Source organism: Aricia agestis, chromosome 13 (assembly GCF_905147365.1).
Source record: "Aricia agestis chromosome 13, ilAriAges1.1, whole genome shotgun sequence".
Taxonomy (NCBI): domain Eukaryota; kingdom Metazoa; phylum Arthropoda; class Insecta; order Lepidoptera; family Lycaenidae; genus Aricia; species Aricia agestis.
Window position 1 is genome coordinate 6,364,692 of NC_056418.1, and position 27,288 is coordinate 6,391,979.

At 39.4% G+C, this 27,288-nt stretch overlaps 2 protein-coding genes across 4 annotated transcripts; both read left to right on the plus strand.

Annotated features, from left to right (window-relative positions):
* Window positions 1-405: 405 nt before the first annotated feature.
* Window positions 406-26,804, plus strand: LOC121733068 (serine--pyruvate aminotransferase, mitochondrial-like). Of its 3 annotated transcripts, XR_006036490.1 has the most exons (9): window positions 406-541; window positions 11,323-11,495; window positions 15,122-15,314; window positions 16,539-16,704; window positions 20,753-20,908; window positions 23,290-23,382; window positions 24,847-25,095; window positions 26,441-26,649; window positions 26,680-26,804. XR_006036490.1 is itself a non-coding variant. In XM_042123167.1 (8 exons), the coding sequence occupies exons 2-8, from the start codon at window positions 11,337-11,339 to the stop codon at window positions 26,592-26,594; spliced, it is 1,170 nt and encodes a 389-aa protein (XP_041979101.1). In that variant the 5' UTR covers window positions 406-541; window positions 11,323-11,336; the 3' UTR covers window positions 26,595-26,804. The 3 variants fall into 3 exon arrangements, 2 of the variants coding, with proteins under 2 accessions (XP_041979101.1, XP_041979102.1); XM_042123167.1 differs by having other exon boundaries at window positions 26,441-26,804; XM_042123168.1 differs by lacking the exon at window positions 406-541 and having other exon boundaries at window positions 11,304-11,495; window positions 26,441-26,804.
* On the plus strand, window positions 2,899-8,421 carry LOC121733314. Its single transcript, XM_042123530.1, has one exon. The coding sequence runs from the start codon at window positions 2,899-2,901 to the stop codon at window positions 8,419-8,421; it is 5,523 nt and encodes a 1,840-aa protein (XP_041979464.1).
* Window positions 26,805-27,288: the final 484 nt, after the last annotated feature.

The window sequence follows — 27,288 nt, forward strand, 5'->3', positions numbered from 1 at the left end:
CAATTTCCATTAGAGGTACTCACCTCTTTAGAGATAGTTTCGACAAGGTAACCTTGTCGAATCTATCTCTAGGCCGTGCACGTAAGATTTCTCACCAAAATGAATGGTGAATTTTCACTTTTGTTGGACGAGGAGTAAGAGGGGCGTATGTGACAGCTAGATGGACGCTATTGCTAAATCAGTGAACAATGAACACAGCTCATGACTGGCAGATCTTTGGTAGGTACCGCAGTCGTACACATGCGCCACTGGCCCGCCAGTTTCGCCAAGGGATCTTAAAGTTGCAATTGGTCTATAATAAACTCTTCTTGCATTATAATTTCATCATGTAGATAACACAAGTATAAGAAGACATCCTTAATGACCTTTTCTTATCACACACAACTTTGATTATTGGGTCATTTCTTAATAGTTGTGTTGATGATAAACAAGTGAACTCGTGTATGACGTGCAGCGTGCCGATTATTGAAGTGAGAATAAAGTTGTTTGTTATGAAGTGATTGAGATTTATCATTGCGATTTACAAGAAAGGAAAGAAAAGGTAAGAATTTTGAAAATTCTATTATCCATTGAACAATAATTACATTTTAAAATTAACATTCCTAAAATAGTTAAGTACACAAAAAATTACATATTATTACATATTATCATTATTTAAATAAAAAAGTAAATTAAATAACACCCCCCTTTTTAGTCGGGGGTTAAAAATGTGGTAAAAAATTTTCTTTTTAAAATAAAATTTACTATTTTGTTACATTATACAATGGGATAACATACATGGGATGAGTGGAACTCTACAGTTTGCCGCAATTAAAATTACTGACATACATCTTGATTCAAAGTAAATCCCAACCAAATAAGCACTACCTAAACAATAATTTCAGTTGTTAATAGTTGACAGGCAATACTTTCGCATTTATTTGTAGCATAAAATAAAAAATTAACAACCAAAAAGGCAGTAGTACCACAGCAATTGAGATATAAAAACAATTGTTAAGCCGCGGCCACAGATACGCCGGAGGCGGGGCCGGCGTGCCAAATGTACCAGCCGATAGTGCCAGAACATTGCTGGCAATTTACTGGCATATTAGCACTAAATCTAAACATTAACCCGGTTTCGGGTAACCGAGCTTCACGGGTACTTCTGTACGACACTCGTGTTTGGCCGCCCCGCACAATAAATGTCGCAATGGAAATAATGCGCCGTTCATAACTTTGATAGCTTGATTTTGTAGGGGACTTTTCTTATACGACGACGTGGGTCTAGGAGATGGAACATTTAACTTGTTCAAAATAATATCTGTAGACTCATCATAATCACCAACATATTGCCCAGCAGGGCAATCGCGCTAAGTTTTTTCAACTGAAGCGCAAATGAAACTCGATAGACTTTTGGTACGATTCGGTATCGCGCTAACGTTTTGACAGCTAGTTGAGACGTTACTAAACCTCAGCTGCCTCAGCCCAAGCGCAAACGCTGTCAAAACAAAAAGTTGATACAATGCTACTTCTACTCGCACGTTTACGGAACGTTTCTTATTTTGGTGTGTTAAATTGACGAAAATCAATGGAAAAATATAACATAGGCTGTAAATAATAGCTTAGTTTTATTCCCTCTTTTGTTTACACTTAGATTTAAGATTTCATATTAGTAATTCCTATTGGAAAATGTTTATCTTGTGTCTCATTTTTATAATATTGCTGTCCCTTTCGCACGGGAATGTAGTGTGTTTCACACAATTGTTATTGCTGTATCTTTCTTGCATAGTTGCACTCAAACTATTGTTGTCTCTTTTTTACATGGCTTTGTTTTACACATTTTATTGTTTATTTATCTTATAAGAATGTTTGTTTACCATTGTATTAGCTTATAAGAATCCCATTTGATGTCATATTATGTGTAAAATGTTATATTTCAATAAACGGACTGCATTCGTTCGACAACAACCGATAGAACCCCACGGGCTCTAACGGTACAAATTTCCTATATAAACACGCACTTTCTCGGTGCATACACATTCACTTCCGACAAGCCAAGCAGATGCATGCGTAAGCCCTGCTCCACCACACTCCGCTCCAAGCAGTACCAAGTTCACTCCTGTGTTTCCTTCTCGTCTCCTGCACCTCCTTCTCCAGGAATCTTCCATCCGGCATCCTTCACCCTTCAAGATACAGTCCACTGCTCTGCCACCCGGCGACCACGGCCCCGCCGAGTTTGTCGTGTCGCCAACAACTGGTCCTTCAGAAGCCGGATCACTGCGTCAGCTCGTGAAGAAAGAAGCTCGCCCTGAAGATTGCAGCCAGCCCTGGAGAAGAGAGAAGCTCGCCCTGAAGACGGCAGCCCAGTCCCGGAGAAGAGAGATTGAAGAGAGAAAACACAGGAGAAGAGACGAAGCCCCTGCAGCCAAGGCCAGCGTCTACCTTCTGAAGAAAGAAGAAAGAAACAAGTACGCGCGAGTGTTGGTGGTTGGCTTTGCTTACCTCCACCAATTACTTGGAAGCAATCCTCATTAACGTGCGTGGCCACCTAGCGGTGTTAAACGGCCCCTGCAGAGCGCACGGAAGCATTGTGGACGACCTGACGCCTCCACACACCTACCCAGGTGAACAGTCAGACCCCGCCGGCACGGTACGGTAACGCTCTGGGGCCACAAGTTGGCACGCAACGACGGGTGCGGACATTCCTCCCGCACTCTGATGCACCCGTGAGCGCCCGCGCCCTCTACCGGGAGGTTCCTACCTTCCTATTCCCTGCAATCCTATTCCCGGTTCGGCGTCACCGCGGTAGCAAGCTGACCGGGCTGTTAGTAGTAGGCTTGGTAGGTCGCGTTACGTAAAGACATTAAGTGAAGTGAAAGTGAAAAGTGTTAGTTTTAAGGTTAGGGCCCCTCGTGCGCAATGGAGAACGCGCGTGTGTTGCGCTCGGGCAAGTCCACGCCCTCGCGGGAAGAGACGCCATCGTCAGGGCAGACCACGTCCCACGAGACCAACACATGGAGCAGAAGCACCGGCGTTGAAGACACGACGGAGAGCAGCACGCGTACCGACGCTAGGGCCAAACTAAATTCAGTACCCGCACAAATCGACAACGTAGTCGAAAATGTAGGAAGTGCGCCGGGCACTATAGTTAACGTCCCCGGGGACAGAGCGAGCAGCAAATTATCCGCGTTGCAGGCCGAATTAGAGTATCACAACTCCGAACTAGCACGGGCTAGGGCGGCGTCCGCAGCTGCCATGAGTCGGCTGGAAATAGCTAGGATAGAGCTAGGAGAATCCACCGACGCGGACCAGCCACCCAGATCGAATAAAACCCGAGTTGAAGGCTGGATCTCGGAGCAATGTGTTAGGCCGTCAACAAGCGCTCAAAACCCGGGACGAGACCCGCGTCCGACCGAAAACATCGAACCGCGCGCCGGTAACACGTCGCTTAGCGACATGACATTGCTAGCCAACGCGATAGTTCAAGCGGTCAATTCGAGTAGGTCGGAAGCGACACCTAAATTCATTCATGAGTTGCCCCACTTCGACGGAACAATTACGGAGTGGATGGCGTTTAAATCCGTTTTTAATGACACCGCGGATATGTTCTCGGACATTCAAAATGTAGCTAGGTTAAGAAAAGCATTAAGAGGCGCGGCCCGCGAAACAATTAGATCTTTGCTATACACAGTATCGGACCCGTACGAAATAATAGATACGCTAGAACGGCGATACGGCAGGCCAGAACTACTTATTCTCTCCGAAATCGAAAACATAAAACGTTTACCCCGTATGACGGAAGACGGGCGCAATGTTAGTAGTTTCGCGAGTAAAATATCAAACACGGTAGCGGCCATAAAGTCACTTAACCAGCCACAATATTTGTACTCTCCCGAGTTAGTGGGTCGAATAGTCGACAAGTTAAATATTATTTTAAAATATAAGTGGTACGAGTTCAAATCTGAACGACCCGGAGCACCGGAGCTCGAATTAATGGCTAGATTTTTAAATACTATGGCGGATCAGTGCGGCGCGATGTTCGCATACGAAACAGCTAGGGAGGAAAGGAGAGGCAAGATGAAACCTCGCGCGGTAAACACGACTCGCACACGGACTCATAGATCGACGCGTTATGATAGCGATAGTTCCTGTGATAGATCAGATTGCGAAGTCACGTACGAGCCGCGTAATACCGTAGCAGCCGCGTTCAAACCCTCAGCTAAAAAGGCCGAACCATTCAGGCCGAAGCATCGCACGCCGCGCCCCGCGACAGAGGCGCCACGCTCCGCGACGGAAGCGCCGTCAAACTCGTCCAATAGAAATAATTGTCCCGTATGTTCAGGCTCCCATACAACTATTAATTGTGCAGATTTTATTAAACTTAGCGTATCGGAAAGATGGGACGCAGCTAAAAATAGTAAACTTTGCTTTAGATGTCTAAATAACTCGCACGGGCGAACTTTCAGATGTAAATATATTCCGTGCGGTATAAACGGTTGCGAAGCGTCTCATAATAAGCTATTACACGGCAGCGGCAGTGCAGCGCCGCCCGCAAGCGGCAATGTTAGCTCAATAAATCACGTTCGTGCGTCAAACACCTACCTCAAAGTAGTGCCGGTTGAGATAAGTGGCCCAGTGGGCACCACCGCTACATACGCCTTGCTGGACGAGGGCTCTACATTGACCCTAGTTGAGCGTACGGTAGCGGACAGTGTAGCACCCAGGGGTCGCAGCCAGCTACTTAAGTTGGAAGGGGTAGGCGGTAACCAAATTGACGACCCCGAATCGTGCAACATATCGCTAACAATCCGCGGCGCGTGTAGTCGAAATCTAGAAAAAATGAACGCGAGCACGATTAGTAATTTGAACCTTACGCCGCAGTCCGTAAGCAAGGACCTAGTTAGACAGTGCAGCCACCTAGCGGAATTAGAAGACGAACTGTGTTACGAGCAGGCTAAACCTACGATACTTATCGGCCAAGATAACTGGCACTTAATTACGTCTCGACAATTACGTATCGGAAATAAGGGTCAGCCAGTGGCGTCGTTAACTAAATTAGGATGGGTCCTGCACGGGCAGGACGCAAGCTCACGTAATTTAAATAATATTCAGTTCATAAGTCACGTAAGAACGTCGCAGTCCGAGGATCCCGCGTTAGAATTGATAAGGAATTATTTTAGCATAGAATCGTTAGGTATAGAGCCGCGTAAACCTAAAGCGGATCCGGACGAGCGCGCGTTAACTGTTTTAAATAGAACTTGCAATAAAATGAACGATTGCGATCGGTATGAGTCAGGCTTATTGTGGAAAACCGACAATGAAGTAATGCCGGACAATAAGAAACAAGCCCTAAGCCGTCTGTACAATCTAGAGAACAAATTAGATAAAAACTTAAACTTAAAAATAGAGTATTCGAAACAAGTAAATAACTTGCTAAGTTCGGGTTACGCGGAACTAGTGAGCACCCCAGCCACATCACCTCGCACCTGGTACTTACCTCATTTTTCAGTGGTTCATCCCCAAAAAGGTAAGGTGCGACTGGTTTTTGACGCTGCGGCTAAATGCGGGGGAAAATGTTTGAATGATGCGCTACTAACCGGGCCCGACTTATTGCAGTCGCTTTTCGGCGTTTTAGTTAGGTTCCGCGAAGGAAAAATAGCAGTAGTAGCGGACATCAAAGAGATGTTCTTACAAATAAAAGTGATTGATTCGGATCGCGACAGCCTTCGTTTTCTGTGGCGAGGCGACGATAGAAACATCCCCCCGCGAGAATACCGTATGACCTCGCTTATTTTTGGGGCGGCCTCATCGCCGTGCGTGGCCATTCATGTTAAAAATAAAAACGCGCAAAACTTTAGTTCAGAGTACCCGAAGGTAGCTAAAGCTGCGGAACGGAACTTCTATATGGACGATTACTTGGACTCATTCGACGACGCGGACGAAGCCAGGCAAGCGGTCAATGCCATGTATAGGATTAACTTAGGCGCTTCGTTCGAGTTACGCGGTTGGGCGTCGAATGTGCCCGAAGTAATAAAAGACGTTTCCGATAAGCGAATTAGCGGCGCGACGACTTTAGGAAAAAGCGATACAGAGAGGACTTTAGGTCTCATTTGGAACCACGCTCGCGACACTCTAGGATTTAACGTGAACCTCAGAAACACGCCATCTAGTGTAATTTCAGGGGAAATTTTACCCACCAAGAGGCAAGTCACTAGCGCCGTCATGTCGGTTTTCGACCCGTTTGGATTAGTTTCGCCGGTAACTATGGTAGGTAAGTGCCTCATTCAGGAAATATGGCGTAGTGGCGTAGGTTGGGACGATCCTATAACTAAGGAACACCACATTACGTGGATGTCGTTTATTAATAATTTAAACTTGCTGAGGACTTTCGAAATAGAAAGATACGTACCTGCCCCGCCCTCTGGCGAGGGGGAGTTACATATATTTTGCGATGCTAGCGAAAAAGTTTATTCGGCCGCAGTTTATTTCGTTAGCATGAATAATAACACAAAGACGGCTAGATTAGTCACGGGAAAGGCGAAAGTAGCGCCGTTGAAACCAATTTCGATACCGCGATTAGAGTTGCAAGCCGCGGTTCTTGGTTCCCGCTTAGCAGAGTCAGTAAAACGGGAATCTGACTACAAAATTACAAAGTCGTATTACTGGTCGGATTCAAAAACGGTATTAGCTTGGATTAGGTCCGATCCGCGTACTTTCAAGTCGTTTGTCGCGCACCGGCTAGCCGAGATCGAAAGTACAACGACCCCGGCCGACTGGCGATGGGTGCCGAGCGCCGACAACGTCGCGGACGACGCTACCAAGGGCATTCCGGTGAATTTTAGTTCGACACACAGATGGTTTACAGGACCTAGCTTTATTTTAGACGACCCCGCGACATGGCCGTGCGAAAAGCGGACCGCGGCTCCCTTACCCCCTTCAGGGGAGGAGAGAATAATTAAACAGGTTCTCGTCTGTGTAGACCATGTAAATAACGATTACTTGCCTAAAGTTGAAAGGTTTTCAAAGTATAAGCGCCTGGTACGCGCTGCTGCCACCGTCTTGCTCTCGGCTGAGGCATTTAAAGCCAAATTGCTCAAGAGAAAAGTAAATACGGAAATCTCTCCTGATCACATCAGACTAGCAGAATTGCTGCTTATCAAGAGGAGTCAGAACATCTCGTTCGCGGACGATATAAAGACGATAGAGGCTGGGCAACGACCTCCGAAGAGGTCCCCCTTTCACAAACTTGCTGTGAAACTCGACCGCAGCGGGATATTATACCTCGATAGCAGAGTTAAGGAAGAATATAATCTGCCTGTCCTACATGCGAAGGAAGAATTTACCCGACTGTTAGTGCATCACACGCACGCAGTATTTAACCACGGCAATCACCAAACCGTGATGAACGAGCTCCGACAGCGCTACCACATAATTGGACTACGCAGCATCCTTCGCTATATATGCAACAAGTGTCAATGGTGTAGAACCTACAGGGGAACTCCCTCTAAAATTCCCCTGGGTGACTTACCTCCTGAAAGACTGGCCCACAATCAGCCGCCGTTCACAGCCTTGGCGGTTGACTATTTTGGCCCAATGCACGTCACGATCGGGCGAAGACACGAGAAGCGGTGGGGCGCACTTTACACGTGCCTCACCACTCGGGCCGTGCATCTGGAGCTGGTGCCTTCCCTATCTGCATCCTCCATGATTATGAGCCTGCGCCGAATGATGTCCCGCCGTGGCACTCCGACGGTCATATATAGCGACAACGGAACCAACTTCGTGGGCGCCGAGAAAGAAGTGACGGAAGCTCTTCAACAAAATGACGACGCGATGAAGGTCTTCGCCTCCGGAAAACAGATAATTTGGAAAAGAATACCCCCTGGGGCCCCGAACATGGGCGGCGCCTGGGAGAGATTAGTGAGATCTGTGAAGGCGGCATTACGAGTCACCTTAACAGAAAAGACGCCCCCAGATGAAGTGTTGCATACGCTGTTGCTGGAAGCAGAACATGTCATAAATACGAGACCGTTAACACCAGTAAATCCTGATCTAAACGAGGAATCACTGACCCCAAATCACTTTCTAATTGGGAGGTCAAGCGGGATGATACCTTTCGGCTCGTATAAAGACTACACAGCAGACAGTCGCTCGTGGAAAGCTGCGCAAAAGTTGGCCGAAGCGTTCTGGGCTCGATGGGTAGCAGAGTACAAACCCCAATTGATGCCTCGGCTCGGCAACCCGCAGCACAGCAACCTCAACCCCGGAGACATCGTTATAATATGTGATAGAACGATGCCCCGTGGAATATGGCCTAGAGGTGAAATAATAAAGACTTTCCCAGGTCCAGACGGGCGGGTTAGAGTAGCAGAAGTCCGTATAGCCGCCGGACTAATTCGTCGCCCAGCCTCTCGTCTGATTCTCGTAAGCAGCCAGGAATAAAACGTTTCGGTGCTTGCGCACGAGGGGGAGACTGTAAATAATAGCTTAGTTTTATTCCCTCTTTTGTTTACACTTAGATTTAAGATTTCATATTAGTAATTCCTATTGGAAAATGTTTATCTTGTGTCTCATTTTTATAATATTGCTGTCCCTTTCGCACGGGAATGTAGTGTGTTTCACACAATTGTTATTGCTGTATCTTTCTTGCATAGTTGCACTCAAACTATTGTTGTCTCTTTTTTACATGGCTTTGTTTTACACATTTTATTGTTTATTTATCTTATAAGAATGTTTGTTTACCATTGTATTAGCTTATAAGAATCCCATTTGATGTCATATTATGTGTAAAATGTTATATTTCAATAAACGGACTGCATTCGTTCGACAACAACCGATAGAACCCCACGGGCTCTAACGGTACAAATTTCCTATATAAACACGCACTTTCTCGGTGCATACACATTCACTTCCGACAAGCCAAGCAGATGCATGCGTAAGCCCTGCTCCACCACACTCCGCTCCAAGCAGTACCAAGTTCACTCCTGTGTTTCCTTCTCGTCTCCTGCACCTCCTTCTCCAGGAATCTTCCATCCGGCATCCTTCACCCTTCAAGATACAGTCCACTGCTCTGCCACCCGGCGACCACGGCCCCGCCGAGTTTGTCGTGTCGCCAACATAGGCTATAATCAAATTATAATATAAGCTTACGTTTATTCTTCAAAGCTGTAAAATAACACTACGGACTATTTGAGTTTGTTAAAAAGTGAATTGAATTTTTGACATTGCTTCTTTACGTAAATGTTTTCCGCGCCACAAAAAACTTGTCACAGCTCACAAGTCACATCTCACAACACAAGTCACTATTCAATTACTAGTATGGCGTTTGTAAAATATAGTAAAACAATAGGTACCTATTACGAATTCACCTACGTAAATAATAAACTAAAAACTCCAAGTAACATTAATAACTAGTACCAAAACAACTTCACTCGTGTCATATTCATCCGTAAATAAACAATTTGTCAATTGACCAATTAACGGATCGGAAAAAATTTGTCCATATTTAAGCCAATCAAAATTAAATCATAAGGGCGCTGATTGGATACTATACTTGGATGCTAATAAAGTCTTTGAATCTTTGAATCTTTGGTCCGCTGCAATGTCTGTCTAAAGGTCAAACGTTGTGCTTCGTTCGAGTTCCATCTAAGGTTGAGTTACGGTTGGAACGTTAGCACGATACTGAAATTTGTTCAGACGCAGCGGAACCAAACCGTAACTGAACCACAACCAAAGCAAATGTGAACCTGAATTGAAACGTTTAAAAATAACGCGATTGCCCTGCTGCACTTTTAAACGTAGGCCTCTCCATCGTGCGCCAAACTTGCACAGCCTTTAAACATCTGCTGCTTACCACTTTTTTGAAATTGTCCATCCATCGAGCTGCAGGACATCCTAGGGAAACCCTATCTGCCTATCATCATGCTCTCCTCTCTAACACTTGTCTGCTGTCTTTTATAGCTATACACTCAGTTGTCATGTATGAAACCGTCGAATCAACACTACAGACATTTTTTTGCTATTACCTTGGCCCATCTATCCCACTAGACACAGATTACTTAATAGTTACTAGGTACGTAGCACTAAGTCATGGAAGTAAAAGGAAAAAAGTGCTCTAGTGAGCATGTAAATCAGCCAGTCCAGTAAATCAGCCGCCGTCATAGAAATAACTATTACATATTATAATTCTTAGTACCAAAGGATATAAAGAATACAACTTGTATAGCATATTCGTATTCCACCACCAATAAGCCGCAAATGCAGCCCCGTCTTCGTCATTTCGCAATACCGGAAGTGTATTGAGGAAGTTTGCATAGTTTATGGGCTTGCCATTTCCTTGCACCGTGCATAATATATGAGATACGATAGAGGAATAAAATGTATTCTGGTATTGTGTACCGAATACCGATTTTGGTATAGTATGGCTAAAGAATTTTAAATTGCGTACATCTTTAAAAATATTTATTGTAGTATTTAATAACATAGGTAAGAAACACTAATGTAGCAGATTTGAAAGATCTTTTAAAAGACTACCAAGTCTTTGGCAGCAGCAATAGTCCTGGACATTAAAATAAAAAAAAAATGTCGGCCTGAACCAATTTAAAATATGTTTGGTAAGGAGATACTTTAAGCCTTCAGAAAGGACAAAGGATAGTTTTTATTCCTACAATATATACCGTATCTGTTGTAAACAAAATTTTGCGCGAACGAGTTGCGAGCAGCATCAAGCAATATAAAATCCTTTTAAAATAGTTTCACAGATATAAAATCCGAACAGACTATTTATTCCGACAGCTACACTTCATTAGCGTATAAAAATAATTAAATTCTAGAGACTGCACTGCAGCTATCGACTATCTAATTAAATCAACATGTTCCAACGTTTTGATTAATTACTTTTGTTTCGTTTCGTTATACTAATTTGTTTTAACGTGTTTTTACTTTGGGACAAGTTTTGTATTTTGTTTGGCTATCAATGGTTGCGAAGGATTAAATTGGGACGATATTTAAAAATCTTGGCTTGTTATAAGGGGTAGGCATCTCTTATCTCATTTCATATAAAAGTAATATTTAATAGTAATACATATTACAATATTATAATGCTGTTTGAAGCACGATACATAGTTGATCTCTATCTCTAAAATAATAATTCACATTTTTACATTTTGAAGAAATTTTTTTTTCGTTTTCCGGCTTCTACGGCTGCCCCAAAAAAATATTTTAGTGTGATGTTTGTTCGTTTAACCTACCCTACTTTCTAAGCTGCTGATTGAATATTGATAAGCATGTTTTCAAATTGGGCTATTTAATTTTCGTAGCTGCGATTAATCTTTTTTATTTCAGATACAGAATCCAAGATGTCTTTAACTAAGATGACAGTAGAAAGACCCAAGATCGAAGACCGCAACTTTACAAAGCCGTTGATGTGCGGTCCCGGTCCGTGTGACATAACCCCAGCGGTCAGCGAGGCTCTCACCAGGCCCGTCGTATCCGCCATGTGTGATGAGTACTTTAACGTGAGTAGAAACTAAGTATGTCTTAAACTAAGGTAGCCCCTAAACCTACAATAATATTGAACAATATTCTATAGTTGGGGGGGGGGGGGGGGGGGTTTGGGATAAGCTCGAGCGTGTCAGATTAAACTTGTATAGGCTTTCGACATGTGTCTGGTTATCATGGTATAGAAATCAGATTTCTCACGTGGTGGGTTAAAAGGTGGTGAGTTAGTTCTTATTGTCTAAAATATGTTTCTAATGTACCTAAATAAGCAATTTTCTGAATATATTTTCTTTTGCAAAACTTTAAAATGGCTGCAGTTTCTAAACCCACAGCTAAAATAAAAAACGCTCTTATTATTTTTTTATCAGTTTTACTTAATGTAAAAAAACCTACTAGGTCTCCATGACGCTTGAGTGACTACACAATTAGCACCTTCCCCTCCCCTACTATTATAGCATACCCGAGGAAATTGATTCCTAGGCAGTTGACAGACCTACGTCATGAGGTCGGCGTATGTGAATTCAATATCAGCTGTGATCGGTCGGATGGGCGACAAATTACTTACTCAGGTCCGCCCAAATTACTTACTCAGGTCCGCCATTTGCCTAGGAATCCACTTCTCTGATAGTACAATTTATTTGACAATAAGATTATAAAAAGGTGCGCTATTTTCAATATTAACCCTAGACTGTCAATAATATTACACAATACGTAATATTGGGCAATAAAATTTATCGTCTAGGGGCCCGATGAGAATATGATGATGACAGGAAAGATGAGCAATTATAAGAAGGCCATATTTGTCTGTGATTGCCCTTGTTTGATGTCCATTGTGCATGCTATACAAACAGCTGCAAAATCATGATAGCAATCAATGGTATCCATCATTGACCAATGTAGTAAATAACCAGAAGTTACGGGTTCCGAAATATTATAATATACTACGTGAATTAATGTTTTTGACCAACTATCAACATACACAACCAACAACAAGGAACACATACACACTCAAAGTAATATCACTTAGTTTTGTTATACCTTGTATATTTCTAGCCCCAAACTTGTCTGGATAACGGGAACACTGTATTTTTTCAAAATAATTATGTTGATATTATGATGATTCAGAGTCTAAACGTTTAACTAAATCCGTTTAGTAAATAGTTTTAGCGTCAAGAAGTAAAAAGACACAAACTCACAAGCATTTTTCATAATACTAGAGATCGCCCAATGGTCGAAATTCGACCTTAGTTTCAACGACATTAGGACTACTGTCTACTACCTACATTTTGTAAAAAATATTGACTTTATCATTTTTTTTTCAACTCTTGTCTCTGGGAGTTAGCTGATCTGAGACTGGCCATGTAAGCATTGTCTAATTAATAGTATCTTAGATTCAATAAAAAAACTATAATCCATTTTCAATTTGTCAACTTGTTGTCAACAGACTTCAACCATAAATAAAAGTATAATTCGTATGTATAGGCTTGTCACTCAAAAATCTGTCATTTCTCATGTGTGTGTGTTATAGTGTGTGTAATGTTTTATTTGTTAAAAAAATGTATGATAAAAGTATAATTTTAAAATAATATTAGCTCGATGCACTCCTTCACCATATAAACTATAACTGTGCAAAATTTCATGCACGTGCGTTTCCCCATTTTTCGTAAAAAGGGTTAGAAAGTTTTTCGCTTGCGTATTAATAATATGTAGAAGATGGTAGGTCCACGGGTAGGTCTCATTGTTGGCGCCAAAACTGCTTTAGTGAAAACAGATGAAAACTTAATTATTAACATGATTGTTTTGACACGAATATTGGAATATTCGATATTCATTCCATTTGTGGATTAAAACGAACGGAAACGAAATTTAATATTTCTATATATTACCTAAAAGTTATTTTTGATTATTGAATTTTGTGTCTATTTTTCCAGATTGATTTTCGATGAATGATATTTTTATATTAAGGACGCTATTACATTTTTTCACAAATATCAGCGATTTTCAGGTACTATTTTAAAGAATTAGGAGTCACACTGCGAGGATATTTTGGTTTCAAATGAAAGATAATATATTCATCTCCACGTCTATAATAGGTACCATAAAAATTTGTAGCCGCATACAAAATTTTTACATAAATACATTTTAACCATCACAATAATCGCAAAAGATTAAAAAATGGGATTTGATTAGGTACCATTATAGCTAAATACACTGAACCAAGGAAAATAAATATACAAAAAAAATGTTGCTTATTTAGTCCCCTGTACGAATAGCTAAATATTGTACTTATATAAAAATAAATAACATTTCCATTTTTAAGAAAAATAAGAAACGCTCTCAAATTTATTCATACATTTTCGCCATATCAAGAACGCGGCGAGCGTCGTAACCGCCACTGTACAAGGCGCGCTGATATGGATGTTATTTTAATGTTATTAAAGTCGATATTGTCGTTCGACAGACATCGGACCTGCTAATTTTTATGTGATAGCGTCTTTAAAACTCTATGTCCTTCTTCTCTAGGATTCCTTATCAAATTTCATTATTATTTTAGTAAGGATGTAAAGTTAAAAATATTAAACGAGATTATCCAGTTATGTTAAGTTTTTATTTCATTTAATTCAGTTACTATGGAAGCTACACAGCTTCCATAGTAACTGAATTAAATGGTGCTGATGCATCGATATTATATTTTTTATTAAATAAATCATAGTAACAATGTAAAGTAACATGCTGATGAATGTCCGGTCAGTTTTATTAGGGTTGCCAACACATGGACAAAATCCTGCAATATTATTATAAATTTCCCTGCTTTTGTTAACTATATCGTAAAGTTAGTTTTCTACACTGGCAAAGAGCATAGCTCTTTTCCTCACCGCTTAAAATAGCAAGGTTTTTTAAACACAAGTTCAGCAGTTTTACGGTTTTTAACAGCTGGCAACCCTAGGTTTAATTGTAGCGTCCAGTAAACAAATTGAATTTGCCGTGTTTGCCCAGCTCTGATTTACGGCGCGCATCAGCCCGACTTGCGAAAAATACCCCGCGTCAAAATGCAAAATTCAGAATGTCCCGACAATGAATGTGGCATACTGAATTATTGTGGGCGAAGAATAGTGAATACTCGTATAGTTTGTCAAAAACATGGTTATAAAATTTTCTTATAATATATTTTCTTATATTAGCCTTTACTTGCCTATTACGAGAAATAGGAAACTAAAGTTCAATCGAAGAAATTGATTCATAGACAGTTGACAGCCCTTAGACATCATTTGATCAGATTATGTCAATTCAATGCCAGTCGAGATCTGTCGGCTGGGTTTGACATAATACGACCAAATCACTTAGGTCCGCCATCTGCCTAGAAATCAACTTCTCTGATAGTACAATATTATTACTATCCGACGCAGATTCCGCACTTGCTTAAAAATACAGCCAAGCAAACCTGCATTCATTTTGAGAAACCTTAAACACGCGTTTGCCATGAAATCTAGTCCTTTACCTTCATCATTTACCAAATCAGTGGTAAGTTGTGCTACCTAAATGTTTGTCATAGAATTTTCAAGAATTATCCTCAAGAAGCCGAACTCTTTCTCAAAAAAAAAAAGAAACAAATTGTAATATTATAATTCTTCTCTCATTCCAGGCAATGGACGACATAAGAGCCGGACTACAGTACCTCTTCCAGACGCGAAGCAAGTTGGTGCTGGCCATTAGCGGTTCAGGGCATGCCGGCATGGAGACTGTCATCTGCAACTTGTTGTCCCCCAGGGACACCCTGCTGATTGCCAGCAGGGGCATCTGGGATGAGCGCGCGAAGATCATTAGTACACGATACGGTAAGTTAACATTTTATTAGACTGGATATAGACGGCCTACAAGCGGCTGCGTTGAATTTTGCATCGACGCGACCGCTCAAGAACTGCTCGAGCGGTCCGTGTATTGCGGATATGAATTTGGTATAAAAACTGCAGATGGCCGTGCGGAAACTGCATCTTGCAGTCGGTCCGTCTATGACAGGCCTTAAAGGAACCTGCTACAGAGCAGTCACAAACGCAGAATGTGACATGATGTCTCATCATAATTGCTACTGCAGACCTATCACGTATAAGCTTTAGGGCCTGTTTCACCACTTTCTGATAAAGTGCCGAATAGGCTATTCACAACTTTTTTGACAGATTCTCCATACTTGATCTGTCAAGTTAATTGTTGGGTAGTCTATTCGTCATTTATCAGGAAGTGGTGAAACAGGCCCTTAATTTTGTAAAGATGAATATCTATTTGTAAGTAGAGCAGGTACACATTGGGCGTTTTGAAGATTCTATTGAAGCGTACACATGCAAGCGCGCGTTACTGGCGCGCTTGCATGTGTACGCTTCAATAGAATCCGGGGTTCTCAAAACGCGCGTTAGCAAAACGCGCGTTTTGCGCGGTTAAAAACGCCCAATGTGTACCTACCTACTCTTACTCTTTTACAAAAACCTAGTTTCGCGAAGACTGTAATCATTTTTTACACACACTTTTTATCGCAAATAATACACTATTTCTATGGAATACTGCATTGACTGTGTAGGCAAAAACTAGTGCATACAACATAATATTATTTATTCTTAACCAACAATTTTCATCTGTCAAACTAGGTCATCGTTCCAAATTCAAAATATAACTCTCTACAATACAAACATCTCAATATTGCAGGCACAATAGACATAACTACCAGTAGTTCGACTGCAAAGAAACGGACAGGTTTCAATATCTGTCAAATTCGTCGGGTTTCACTAGGATTATGAACGGAATGTGCCTCGCGCTGGCTGATATAATTTATTTTTAAATATTTAAAATAAAGATTTCAAAATTGGATTCTGACAATTTTAATCGCATGTGCCAAAACACAAACAACAATACGACCAAAGAGGAACACGTCCAGCGAATATGTCATATTTTTAAATTCGTAGGTAACAGTTAACAACCCTAGCGACGATTTTCGTCATAATACGTCAAATTTGAAAATTTCAACATCAGTTCTAAGTCGGCATACTATCATTCTGTCTACTCTGTTGCAGGTATCAAGGCAATACCGATGCAGATACCGTTCACCGCGACATTCTCGTTGGACCAGATCGAAGCTGGGTTGAAGAAGTACCGACCGACGGCCCTGTTCATCACACACGGCGACTCCTCCACGGGCACCGTACAGAACTTGGAGGGCATAGGCGACCTCTGTCAGAAGTAAGTGGAGATTTAAAAATTAATTGTCACTGTAAACTTATTATTAAAATATATGAAGTAAAAAACCGCGCCTGTAGAACGGATTACTAAATACTTTAAAATATTGTTACCAGTTTACTACGCGACGTAGCCCGTAGTTTGTAGATGGTAGAACTACGTTACGCCGCGTAGCATCGTAGGCCGGTCGTAGCGGTAGTATTTCGTAGCACTGAAAAGCGCTCGTAGTATTTTTTAAATAATAATATGATAATAAGAAGAGAAGCTTCGGCACGAATGGGCCGGCTCGACCGGAGAAATACCACGTTCTCACAGAAAACCGGCGTAAAACAGCGCTTGCTCGCCGAGTGAGTGAGTTTACCGGAGGCTCAATCCCCTAACCTATTCCCTTCCCTCCCCATCCCTACCCTCCCATATTACCCTATTCCCTCTTAAAAGGCCGGCAACTCACCTGCAGCTCTTCTGATGCTGCGAGTGTCCATGGGCGACGGAAGTTGCTTTCCATCAGGTGACCCGTTTGCTCGTTTGCCCCCTTATTTCATAAAGAAAAAAAGATAAGATAACCTTTTTTTTAATAATCAAAACTAAACATCGAAAAAATTAAAAGCGTTTTATGTTTATGTGTTCTATAATAATTAATATTGGATCATTATAATTATTATTACTAACGTAATAACCTATTAGACAAGCACTTGTTTTCGTCACCATCGTAACATGTAACCAAAACATACTATATTTATCCCGCTTTTCTCTTGCATGCTGCCCGACGATTTTCTCACTGGAAATTCTTTGCACAAGAAACCGTTGACATATTTCATAGGGCACGATACTATAGTCGCTTGCTTGCACTATAAATTTGCATGCACGGACAAAGGATAGCGTGCATGGGGCTGATAAATGTTTTAAACAAGGTTTTATTAAAATATTACTTGCTTTTAATTAGTGGCTAACTAGGTGACGGATTGGAGGCTCTAACAAGACCTAGGTAACTTAATTAGGTAAGTTAAAATCATAAAGTTAATATACCTAGCGGAATAAAGAAACAAAGGCCTGAGCAAGAGAGATGTCACTATCAGTAACACTGCGTGATAAAAAGATACGTGTGATACATGACAGCAGCACTCTTTTTTTGACGTCCAGTCGGCACGTGCCGCACGTTGACAATTTAATCTCATAGAAATCATGTTCAATCATGCTTGTGTAAGTGTATACGTACACATATTTTTACACACAGATGAAACCAATTTCGGTTTCGTTTGACAGCCCGAGATTGTTGCTCTATTCCGCTAGGTATATTAACTTTACGGTTAAAATGCAGGTATTTTAATTAAATTGTTTTAAAATGAAAAACAAAGTAAAATAATGAATTAGTAAGTACTAAAACAGCAAGGGATTTTTGGATTTTGTTTAAAACAAATAACTTACAAAATATAGCTTTTTGCTCATTTATTGCAAACTTATAATTCAACAATGCAATCGCAAGCAAGTATATTTATTTTAATCTTAAACATAGAATTTTGTGTATTAATAGGAAGCAATTAAAAGGGATTCCTAAATGAACGAAAAGCAAAAAACGAAAAGCAGTATGAAGTAATCGAATTTCGTCTTGGGAATGTTTTTCTGCAGCCAGAGTGCAGCTCAGAATCACAGAATTGAGCCTTTGAAGTTCTGATATATTGAATTATTTTTTAATATTCAAACGTTTTGCTCTTTACAGAAAACTTTCTTTGCAGCTTTATTAAGCGTCTAAAAGCTTTTAAAACCTATTCATTAGACGCTTTTTATATCAAAATTTTCTTTGGAATAACATAAGATTATGAGCTAATGAGTTTATGTTTATTCGAATAGGAATGTTAATAACATCGGTATTCGTATCGTACGTTCAGAAAGTTAAAATATTATGTTTATCCGAATCATGATTTCTTATACAGTAAACCATGAAAGAAATTTATTTATTTATATGCAAAGTATTTTTATACTTGATTATTTTTGTATTAAGTAAAATATAATGGCTCATCTTGGCGGGGGCACTTCCGTGCCCCCAGATATTATGACGTAACTGGACGAGTAGCTGAAAACAACTTTAAAAATGTTCGTTTTTTGCATAAATAGAGGCATAAGGGCCAGGAAAATGATTTGAAATAAAAAAATGTGGATTAATGTTTAGCCAGACGATGAAGTAGGTAAGTTACAAGGTTTAGGGAAAAATTTGTAATTTCCCATAAGTTATAAAATATTTGTAATCCACGTCATCCACATTTGTTTTTAGGGTTCCGTACCCAAGGGGTAAAAACGGGACCCTATTACTGAGAATTCGATGTCTGTCTGTCCGTCTGTCTGTATGTATATCTGTCTCCAGGTTGTAACTCAAAAACCGCTATAGATAGACTTTTGAAATTTTCACAGATTGTTTAATTTTAGTACCGCTATAACAACAAATATTAAAAACAAAATAAAGTTAAGATTCAAGGGGGGCTCCGATACAACAAACGTGATTTTTTTGCCCTTTTTTGCTCGTAATCCATAATGGCTACATGTAGACACTTGAAATTTTTACGAAATCCTCAATTATATGTGTACTTAATTATTTAATAACAAAATTAAAATAAAATAAATAATTAAGGGGGCTCCCATACAAAAAACACATTTTTCCCTACTTTCGCTCTATAACGGTACGGAACCCTTCGTGCGTGAATCCGACTCACACTTGGCCGATTTTTAAATATTGTATTTTACGTATTCCTTTGCCAAGACTAACGCCGATAGTTCAATAGCAATTACATGACCAAGTTATGTGATCTAACCTCATCTACCTAGCTAACGGATATTCCGTGTGTAATGAATTTACATAGTCCAAATGGAAATGCGAGTACCTTTCCTCAGTCATAGGATCCGTTTCCCAGAACTTAGGAATTAATTTCTGCAACTTTCCCAATAACTCAGACGTATCCAAAATCTCGGAAACATAATAGTTTACTCCGTTCCAAAGTGAATTACTTTGATGCAAATGTAAAGAATTGATAACTCGACGTAATTGAGGTGCAATTGTATTTTTATTGCACGGTTAATGATGTGTACATTCAAATTGGCAGTATTGTAGCTTAGCTCGCATACTATTTCTTAATAATTATATTTTACTAGATGACTCCTACAATCGCTGTTGCGCCAAAATGCGTAAAAAGACACTATGTTTTTATTTTCACAGTAGCTGTAGGTGAAATCCGAAACAATAATACGTATCGGAAAATTCTCCATTTTCAGTTTTTCCGGTAAAATTTCACTTGCACCAATGATTGTTTCTGAAACAAAAGTAATTTCACCTACAGTAGAAGCACAGTCGTTGAAACCTCTTTGTACCCAATCCTCATAATAAGGTCTCCAAATATTGAACGTTAAATATGAGACACATTTTAACACCTAGATTTTCAACACCTATCCTTACTGGTAAATTACGACTTTATGTAGGACGAGTACTAAAAATGTAGGTGTCAAACGGAATAAGAACATCTATATTATGACAAAAACATAATTTTACTGTAGTATTACCTTAGAAATACCACGTTCTCACAGAAAACCGGCGTGAAACAGCGCTTGCGCTGTGTTTCGCCTAGTGAGTGAGTTTACCTACCCTCCCCTATTCCCTTCCCTTCCCTACCCTCCCCTATTACCCTATTCCCTCTTAAAAGGCCGGCAACGCACCTGCAGCTCTTCTGATGTTGCGAGTGTCCATGGGCGACGGAAGTTGCTTTCCATCAGGTGACCCGTTTGCTCGTTTGCCCCCTTATTAAATAAATAAAAAAAGGAACACACGATTTCCGTACCGTATTCGATTTCCAAGTACGGACGGACGAAATATTCCATGGAATCAGTAAAAAATACTTTCACTGACGCACACGTTCGGTTTTTTCGATCGAAACGAGTTCCGCAAGTGCGTTTCGTAAAGGAAAACAAACGTTGGTGCTAGTCTCACGGAATTCCAAATCAAAATTTCACATTCGGAAATTGAATACGGAAAAGGACTATATCTAAAAGCTACTTATTTCTCTTTCAGATACGGTGCTTTTCTTCTAGTGGACACCGTGGTGTCCATAGGCGGTGTACCGTTCTTCATGGACGCGTGGAAAGTGGACGCCGTGTACACTTCCAGTCAAAAAGCGTTAAGCGCTCCCGCTGGAATCACGCCTGTTGCCTTCAGCGCTAGAGCTGAGTGAGTAGTAAATAGAAATATATAGAATTGTTCTAGAAATAACTAGAATTGGAGCCACTTTGGTCATTCTTGACTACTATACAGCGCGAATTTTTGAAAAGAAGCATACAAAATCTGAAACTATGAGACATAAACAAAAATTCGGCCTGTATGATAATTATCAAGAACAAGTTAAAATATGTTGACTTTTATAGATTAGCTTAAACCAATGCTACCGTGTGTGGTTCTACAGTTAAACTCTTTAAAAACAGAAAGCACAGATTAAGCAATAAGCATACAGCATACTGTCTTGTTCAGCAGACAGCTTACTCACAATGTATGGCAGATGGCTTAAGGACAGATTATAATATTGTATTAATTTTAAATTGAAATTCTGTTAAGGGCAGTTCACACTAATTAAGTAGACGGAACGAGGCGCGACGAGGCAACATAATATTATTATGAATATAGAGTCGGGGTGCCATCGAAATTCTCATACAAACGTAATACCAAGATCATTTCCCATACGAGAATATCTACCATATTTGAGTTATTATTCAGCTTAAGGTAGTAATTACCTAGGTTCCTGTACAAAGATTCCCTGCAAAATATATTATACATACCAAAAATATGAACGATTGCAATATTTACATGCTAAATTGTAATCGTTCATATTTTTGGTATGTAAATATTGTGCAGTGAATCTTTGTACAGGAACCTAGGTAATTACTATCTTATGCTGAATAATAACTCAAATATGATGGTAAATATTCTCGTATGGGAAATTATTTTGGTAAGTATTACGTTTGTATGAGAATTTCGATGGCATCCGGACTCTTAAGGCTACAAACCATTATTTATAATTTATTTGAATTAAACAATAATTTGCTCAAATTATTATCATAGTCGATTATTAAATTCGCGAAATCCCAATTCAATTCGGAATTGAATGCACTCGAAATTCTTGTCTCTTCCAAACCGAAGCTTTTGATAATGTGTTATCGTTGTTGAATCCCTTTCATATAGTGTATTATAGTACTCAGGTACATACCACAATCAGATACATTTGACGCATTCGTTATCGATCACATACACTGCTGATGTATTGCTGTCGTAATTACAGCGACAGGAATGAGTCATTTTTGGTATTAAATAGGACTGGTTTTAGGGTCAATTTACACTGTCTCGGAATGGAACAGAATGGAAGCTCGAGGAATTGGCTCCGGAGAATTATTGAATATTCCGCGGAAGACGCGCGTCCAATTTTTCGGCTTGTATTTAATTTGTTTATTATAGGTAAATTGATATAAAGTTAATTGTGCTAAGTACAATTTCGTTGCAAATATTCACTTCCATTCTATTTCGCGGCGGTGCAAATTGAGCCTTACGGTTCCGTGGTTCAGTCTCAGAACCGTTATAGTTTCAGTCAAGTCCAAGATGGACGATCTTCCGTCTACCGTCACAGTAACTTTATTATAATATCTTCGCTGGTCTGCCGTCTGAACGTCCGACACACACTTTTTCTTATTGCTTTTCAGGGTTCCGTACCCAAAAGGTAAAAACGGGACCCTATTACTGAGACTTCGATGTCTGTCCGTCTGTCTGTCTGTATGTCTCCAGGCTGTAACTCAAGAACCGCTATCGCTAGACTTCTAAAATTTTCACAGATTATGTATGTCTGTTGCTGCTATAGCAACAAATACTAAAAAAACAAAATAAATTAAATATTTAAGGAGAACTCCCATACAACAAAAATGATTATTTTGCTATTTTTTGCTCCATATCAAATCGGAACCCTTCGTCCGCGAGTCCAACTCGCACTTGGCCGACTTTTTTATTAAAACTCGACTGCTTTGATAAGTATTGGCTGGTTTAGTGTTAAAGAGTATGAATTGGCAAAAAATAGAATTCATCAGATTAGGTACAATTAATTCCCCTTGAAATAGGCAAACTACAACGCTATATAAGTACGGTCTTCAGTCTTGACCTATGTCCTAACTCCTATATCTTGACAATAACATCAAAACTTTTGTGATTGCGTACATTTTTTAAATATAACACAACATAACAACAACAGCACATTAAATTTTTAAATTTTTCCAAGTGATCCATATCCATATTTTCCAAAATAAAATAATCAAACACTATCATGGTGTTAAATAAATTATTTGTGCTGTTAGACAATTTAGGCTTATGTATGTATGTTTAGCTTTTATTATTTTAATCCACTTTAATCATGTATAAGCAATTAAGACATTGTTTACGACTTGACCAGCAACTTGTTATGGCGTTGCCATGACATCTTTTGGACATGCGCAATAAAAGGTTTGTGCAAAAATACGCCGACGAACACGGCCAGTGATTTGAAAGGAGTTTCAGTTTTGCAATATTTATATTTCCAGGGAGAGAATAAACAAGAGGGAACACGAGCCGCCGTTCTACTTCGACGTGAAAATACTGGCGCAGCAGTGGAACTGCCACGGTAACACTAGATTGTTAGTGTTTGCTTTGTTTCGTTCAAACGGTTCAGATTAGCATAGAAATATTTGGGGTTCGAAATTTGAAAAAACATTCGAAAATTTTGAAACTGGAACGTTCCACGAAAAATTATATTATGTTCGCTTTTCTTTTTGCAAATGGGGATTGTCCATTTTTTTTTAATTTTGCTCATTACAAAAACATTTCGAGGAATAAGGTCAGTGATCGTTTTTCTGTATATAAACGAAAAAAAAACCCATTAGTTACTTATATTTTTGAACAAATACGTTTAACCTTTGTTTGACCTTCAATGGCGTTAAATTAGCAATAAATTCGTCCAACATTACGTTTCGAACTTTTGGTGAGCTTCTCGTATCAGCTTTCACATAATGAGAACTTGCATTTGACGAACCAGCCATTATAAATAAGATTGAAAGGAAATTTAAAACATATGCAGATGTCGATTGGCGGCCGATGATGACGTCAGAGCGAAACTTTAAAAAAAATATTGAGAAGAAACTAGTCAATGAATTTCAAAATTATTTAATTTATATTCTTAAAATACTCTATTTTAACGAAAAAAAATATAAAAAGTACATGTGATTTTTTTTTGACAATGCCCATTGTTTATTTGGTGTACATGAAAATCGACAATGTGTGTTTAAAAATAAAAATATTGCATTTTATGTAGAGTTTGCCGAATCAAAAATAGTTGCTTTTATGCACAAGTAAAATGTTGTGTGGAAATATTTTCCTAATTTGAAAAGAATCTGCTGTTTCATACAAAATAAATTCTACACCTGTATATTTTTTTTATGAAATAAGAGGGCAAACGAGCAAACGGGTCACCTGATGAAAAGCAACTTCCGTCGCCCATGGACACTCGCAGCATCAGAATAGCTGCAGGTGCGTTGCCGGCCTTTTAAGAGGGAATAGGGTAATAGGGGAGGGTAAGGAAGGGAATAGGGTAGGCGATTGGGCCTCCGGTAAACTCACTCACTCGGCGAAACACGGCGCAAGCGCTGTTTCACGCCGGTTTTCTGTGAAAACGTGGTATTTCTGCGATCGAGCCGGCCCATTCATGCCGAAGCATGGCATGACTCTCCCACGTATAAAGGTTTGTTTTTCAAGTAGGTTTGTTGCATAGAAATAGTTTCTTATATTCAGAATAATTGAAAACTTTAGTGGATGAAGCAGTAAGCAAGAGTAAGTAAGAGTTAAAAAATTGCCGTGCATAAATGGGGGGCTTTAGGCAAAATGATTTGAAATCAAAAAATGTGGATTTTATGTATGGCCAGATATAATATTAGTCAGATAATGAAGTAGGAAATAGTTAAAATGTTTGTTAAAATAATAAAGGAAAAAAATGAGCAATTTTCCTAAAAAAGTTTTATTTATCTGATTCATCCACTCACATCTGCAATTGTTATTTGTTGTATTCTGCAAATTCTCGAAACGGAATGTCATTACCATTTTCCCAGATACCATCACACCTTAAGTCCACCTCTGGTTTGGGCTCTCCGGTGCAGCTTGAAGGAAATTTCAGAGGAAACTCTGGAAAAGAGTTGGGAGCGTCACACGAACACCATGGTCCATTTCCACAAGCGTCTCCAGGAGATGGGCTTTAAGTTCCTCATTCCGAAGCCGGAAGACCGTCTACCGACCGTCACGACCGTGGTCTTACCACCAGGGTACGATTATCTGGCCTTCGTCAAGTACATGGTGAAGAAGTGAGTGTTTTCAGATCTTTTCTGTGTAGTATTTAGTCCTTCCTATCACAAAACTAAGCAAATACTTAAAGAAACTAAGGCTGCACTCGGAAACATTTATTAATTATTAGAATCTACTCAACTTTAATGTAATAAAGAGTTTAGCCGAAAATCTAATAGGTATAGGGCTTTCCTCTGACAAAATCTTTATTTATTTGAAGTCGTAATGCTATTTAAGAGGAGTCCACACCGCCCTTTTTCCATACAAAGGTTGTCCCCTGTTTCCTCCCTGGATAATGCTAGTAGAATTATAATTTTTTTCCTGAATATCTACGGCCACGAATACAATGTCCCTATCATTTCTTTTTTTTTTCATAATTTAATTATTAAATAAGATATGAACGTTAAAAAACCCAAAAAAATGGCAAGATTTTCCGCTGTGTTCAAACATCCAGAAAACAGATTTGGCTAGATTTTACAAAAAAAAGTAAAACATAGGAACACAGCTCAAGCCTTTCTTTAATCTTCAATGAAAAAAGTACTTAAATTGGTTAAGTTTTGGAGAAGGAATCAGGGGACAACGAATCGTTGATTTTCTGCAGTTGTCTCTATCGCATTCTGCGGTATAGGCTTGAGGTAAGGGAGACAGCTGCTATACCTAGATATTACACGTACTTTTTTTTCATTTCTCTAGCCCCTATAGTGTTAGCACGGCGACCAGCGGAAATGCGAAAGTATGGACAAACTGTGGAAATAAACCTAAGGTGCCGTTCCGATCTTTTTTCGTTCCGAAAAATTCAATTAAAATGCCACTTTATGACACACTATAGTATATGTGATAATGTAGGATATTATTTGAATTTTTAGAACTATAGTCTGTCATAAAGTGGCTTTTTAATTGAATTATTCGGAACTAAAAAAGATCGGAACGGCACCTTAAGTTTATCTCCACAGTTTGTGACTATAGTCTGTCATAAAGTGGCATTTTAATTGAATTTTTCGGAACGAAAAAAGATCGGAACGGCACCTTAGGTTTATTTCCACAGTTTGTCCATACTTTCGCATTTCCGCTGGTCGCCGTGCTAGCACTACTGGTGTATAAAGAAACTACGAGTAACGATACTAACGCTAATAAAGGAATATAACTTATTTTCTTTCTGTCAAAATCTTATTATATAACTACTTAATATTAATGACTCTGAGTACAGGCGTTTAAAATCGATAGATAATTTTAAATAAGGACTATAATATCTTTTCCGATTGACTTTTATTCATAATTTACTTACAAGAGTAGGGTTTAAGAAAGAATAAGAAAGGGTATTTATAATATAGTTCGATGTCTCTATAAGTTTTATATTTCTTTCAGACACAACATCCTGATATTTGCCGGTCTGGGGCCCACCAAAGGCAAGGCTCTACGTATCGGCACCATGGGTATCAATTCCACCATACAAGTAGCAGACGCTTTAGCAGATGCTATGACGGATACTCTGAAGAATCTCACCAAATCATCTCTGTAGTTTTTTAAGTCTTAAGAAAACATAGATTATGGTGGAAATGTAGCGTTTGCTAGTAGTGTATGTAGTATATATTAGTCTGTATTAGTGTGTATTAGTCTGTAGATAAGCTGTTATGTTATGTTTAATATTAGTCTGTAGATAAGCTGTTATGTTTAATAATTACTATTGGTTATAACTTATAACTTTGTTAATAAAATCGGGGCTGTTAAAGTTCTCATCTTTAATTTCTTGGCTATATAATTGGCATAATATATCAAGGTCTTTAGCTGAAACTATAAAAATATACTTTTTTATTTCTTTGCGAAAATGTGTATGTCTGTCTGTAACCTCTTCACGTCCAAACCACTGAACCGCTTGTTGCTTGATATGAAAATACTTTTAAGGCCTGTTTCACCACTTCCTGATAAGTAACGAATAGGCTAACCACCAATTAACTTGATATCGAGTATGGAGAATCTGGAGAATCTGTCAAAAAAGTTGTGAATAGCCTATTCGGCATTTAATCAGAAAGTGGTGAAACGGGCCCTTTGTTTAGGGAAACGACGCTTGCAATAAAAGAATTTTGCGCAACGCAGTTACGGGCGCCATCTATAGCCTTGATTAAGGGCAGGTTATTCCAAATTCACGTTTCTAGAATATATACATGTATACATCTTTTAACTAGTGACTTTTTTGGTTAGAAACACAATACAGA

Bases quoted from the DNA above. Each gene is read 5' to 3' on its own strand.
- LOC121733314 (XM_042123530.1), top strand. From the start codon at position 2,899: ATGGAGAACGCGCGTGTGTTGCGCTCGGGCAAGTCCACGCCCTCGCGG.
- LOC121733068 (XM_042123167.1), top strand. From the start codon at position 11,337: ATGTCTTTAACTAAGATGACAGTAGAAAGACCCAAGATCGAAGACCGC. The intron at 15,315-16,538 runs GTAAGTTAACAT...ACTCTGTTGCAG, and splicing joins GATCATTAGTACACGATACG to GTATCAAGGCAATACCGATG. The intron at 16,705-20,752 runs GTAAGTGGAGAT...TTTCTCTTTCAG, and splicing joins ATAGGCGACCTCTGTCAGAA to ATACGGTGCTTTTCTTCTAG.